This window comes from Hyposmocoma kahamanoa, unplaced genomic scaffold (assembly GCF_003589595.1).
Source record: "Hyposmocoma kahamanoa isolate Upper Pololo Valley unplaced genomic scaffold, ASM358959v1 63, whole genome shotgun sequence".
Lineage (NCBI taxonomy): Eukaryota > Metazoa > Arthropoda > Insecta > Lepidoptera > Cosmopterigidae > Hyposmocoma > Hyposmocoma kahamanoa.
Window position 1 is genome coordinate 190,678 of NW_020653851.1, and position 3,905 is coordinate 194,582.

Consider the following 3,905-nt stretch of genomic DNA (forward strand, 5'->3'; position numbering starts at 1 on the left):
TTACATAATTTAATAAAGAATGTAATTATCTACTCATTGTAGTGCACTTGACACAAATGCTTAACTCTGACCTCTATGAAGGTCGTGCTCTGCCATGCATGTCATGATGACCCAAGTCAAATAGGGCTATCGGAAACAACGGACAATGTGAGATGAATGAGCAATATGTATAGACCTCGGTATGTCAGGGATGGTTATATACTACGAGAAGACATAACTAGAACATTTTATAGAAATAATATTTTTTATTATGCTTTTATTATTTCAGAGAAACCAAGCTTTGTACAGATATTATCTAAATGTGAAAATACAGATATGAATGGATAAATACAAATCATACTGAAGGACAATATTAAAATAATTTATAATTAAAGTTACACGTAAAAATCCAACGTCAATAATATATATTAGACACTTTAACTCGTCGACGTTTTGATTTTTTTATCTGCGGAAATAGGAACGCAATAAATGTAGACCGTACAAGACCGCTGTGCCATAGATGAGGTATTGAACGGCACCTATTAAACTAGTTGTCCTTATAGTTCGGATCAGACGCCATTCTAGCAAAGTAGATGGCCACTGGCCCAAAACCACGTCTTCAAAATTCTTCGACTGCGGCCGCAACAAACTTATCAAATGCAAATACGCCCGATGACCAGCTTCAATGGCACCAGCCACATCACCATCAGCAAAAATATCCAATGCAGCCCACACCAGATACTTCGAACTGTGTTGCCTCGTCATACGGTATAATTTCAAATAATCACCAAGCCTAGGCACAAGTATATCATTCACTATTTTCTCAGAATATAAGACAGGGTTCCTGGCTTCTTCACCGAATAACAAAACCAACTGCTCCACAACTCCATCTTTATAATTTGTTTCCAAGTTTTTAACATCCAAATATCCCATCAAAGTAGCATATTTTTCTGTTGCCCCTGTCCCGGATAATCTTGGACGCTCAGTAGCCCATATTATAGGCCCACGCACACTAACAATGTCCCCACTATATCCATGCTTCCGCCAGATATTTGTTTCATACTGTATTAGGAAACTTTTGATCCGCCCTTTCATCATTCTCTCAGTGATAGTGACTTCATTCTCCGACATCAGCCTCGTCTCGACTGTGATTTCGTTCAGTTGTTCAGGACTCAGCGCCATAGCTAGTAAATTGCAGATGTAATTGGTTTCTCCCAGCATAGTCTCTAAAATAACTTCTTGGTTAGAGTACGTTCTGATTTCTGTTATAGGTTTTGCTTTTAATGTTATGTCCTCGGTGCTCTGTAGTAGTTTTATAGCCAACCGCTTGCGACAATAACCTAGGAGCTTTTCGCGAATTCTCACATTATCCCCGTCTAAATGATTCGTACAACTACTCGTTCTATAGCATTGATGAAGGAAGAAAAGTACCGACACGTGTTTGGGAGACGCTCCACAAACCAGTCTGACGGTAGTTCGCATGATTTCTTTTGACGTAGTGAATAATAGCTCAGCAGAGAGGTGCTTCTCCATTGACGTCTGGTCGTAGTACAATAGTAATTTTTGTTCTGATGCGGTTGGAGTGGAGTCAATTTTAAACAAACTATGCATCGAGTCGTCGAGTAGGCGTTGGTATTGTTTTAACTCAAATCTTTCCAAGAAGTTCAAGTATTCAAAATCGTGGTAGCTGGAGTTTAAATCAACGCAAAGTCCATTAAGATGTTGGAAGATTTTTATGTCGGGTTCGTCCATTCGCTGACCGAGTAAGGCTGTGGGTATAGGGATGTTGAAGTCCAGTGCGTATTTGGTTAGAAAAAAATTGGTGAGGTGAGTATTTTGTTGGATAACGGTGTTACCGACTTCGGTGTCGTTCTGATCTGGCGTTACATGTTCCGCGTCGAACGCTACGTTTCCCTTGGATATTTGTCTTATGGTCGTGGACAGATCAAGAACCATGATATCCATAGTGTCGCCGAACTTCTTCTTAAGCTTGTGTGCAGTTACGATACCCGGAAGACTACACCCCAGTATGATTATATCTGCTTTAATACTATTCTTCAGGGACCGATTGGGTCTATAGGTTTTATCGGCTTTTGTACTTGAAGTAACCATTATTGTAGATAAGATGGTAATATAAAATAGATTTACAAATATATAAATATATTCATATAAAAGATAACGTGTTTGCCAAAATTTATCAGAGCCAGGCAGTCCCGTTGAAGTCTGTCAAGTAAAATGTAGTGATTTACATCTTTATTGTCAAATATAGACAAGTATTACTGTTTGAAAAGGTTTTATGAAATAATTTTTATCTAATGAGTTTATTATAAAGCTCGCATAATCAATAAACTTAAGTGGTAGTGGGCCAGACATGTCTGCTGGAGGACTGATGGGCGTTGGAGCAGATGTGTTCTAAAGTGGCGACCACGTCAAGGCAAACGTAGTCAAATGTAGGACACCCGCAAGATAGACGCATGACTTGAGAAAAGTGTCCAGCGGCAGCGACTAGTTGTGGGCGGTACAGGGGGTCGATTAAGAACCTTACGATAACACGGTTGTCGACCGATTCGATATCGGGAAAGTAGAGCAATTGCACCGAAGAGGATTTGATATCGTACGATTTCTTTTCATTCTTATTCGCAACACCCGAATCGAACGTCAAACTGTCGTATTCGAAACCGAACCGAAATGACGTCAATCCCGTACGTTTACTCGAACTTCTCGACCGGCAAAGGCTACAAATTATTCAGAGCACAGTTATCGAATGAAAGTTACCGAAGGTCCTATTGTTTACAAAACAAGAATGTAATATGGAAATCTTTTATTATTTGAAATAAAGTCTGGATTTTCTTCAATTTTATTAATTTATTTTAATGCAAAACTAATGCTTTCCAATATTTTAGGCCTAAAAATGTTTCTTTTAGGCCTAAAGTCTTAGAAATGTACATAAAAGGATTTTCATTTTTCTTATAATCTACTTCACCGACTAACCCCGTAAACGCTGTTGGATCGTATCCGAATACAAATAGAACGTTTAACTGAATAGCTCGGAAAGCGCCCTTCGATTCGAGAACGGTACCGAACGATACGATTAAAATGTCGAAGAGTTCTGAATCGGTGTCCAGGACCTCCCGGTTGGTGTATTCAAGGGGAGATTTATGTCCAGTAGTAATGAGTTTATTATTCATAATTACATGCGTAATCACAGATATAAGGTGGTAGTGCCTAAATGGCTTTGCTGTCAGTAAGATAGGTTGAATATCTCGCACCAGATGACCAAACGTAACACAGGCTGCCTTCGTTCTTAGTAATGAAAGCTTCGCGTTAAGTATTAGTGATAAGGACTTATTGCGAAGTAAAATCAAGTTTGTTCTATTAATAAACACACTAAAGGCAAAGAGGGTGGTGATTGCAGTATACAGGGAGACGCCGCTGTCCATCTCCGGGATCCTATTACTTACAATATCTAAGGAAATATATTGGGTCCCATTTGTGAGTTTGACGTATCACTCCAATTAAAAATAGTTTCTATACCGCCGAGCGGAGTTATGCACGACCACGTGTCTCCTTTAAAAGCAACCGGACGAAAGCAATTAGCCTGAGTTTTAGAGAGTCTCTGAGAATCAGCGGAAAGTCGTTCGTTCGAGTCCAGCAGAATCCTTTCCTTTTTGGTTTCTTTTCGATCTTTATTTCGTTTATTTGCATTTATAAATTTTAAATGTTAATAGATTTCTATAATATGTAGGTACTGTTTACTAAACTCCAAACTTTGTAGCTATTCGCATATCACGGAAGTTGACAATTGCTTTGTTAACCTATTTCATTCTAATGTATTATTAGACAACGTAATTGTCCTTCTGCAATTAAACTCATTAATCTTTAGAAACATATATAGCTCCTCATATACTAGGGCAGGCAGAGACAAT

General features: G+C 38.6%; 1 protein-coding gene across 1 annotated transcript; it reads right to left on the reverse strand.

The window, feature by feature from the left end:
- Positions 1-315: 315 nt before the first annotated feature.
- On the reverse strand, positions 316-2,091 carry LOC113229901. Its single transcript, XM_026463592.1, has one exon. It carries the CDS (start codon positions 2,089-2,091, stop codon positions 442-444), a length of 1,650 nt encoding a protein of 549 aa, XP_026319377.1. The 3' UTR covers positions 316-441.
- Positions 2,092-3,905: the final 1,814 nt, after the last annotated feature.

Bases quoted from the DNA above. Each gene is read 5' to 3' on its own strand.
- LOC113229901 (XM_026463592.1), bottom strand. From the start codon at position 2,091: ATGGTTACTTCAAGTACAAAAGCCGATAAAACCTATAGACCCAATCGG.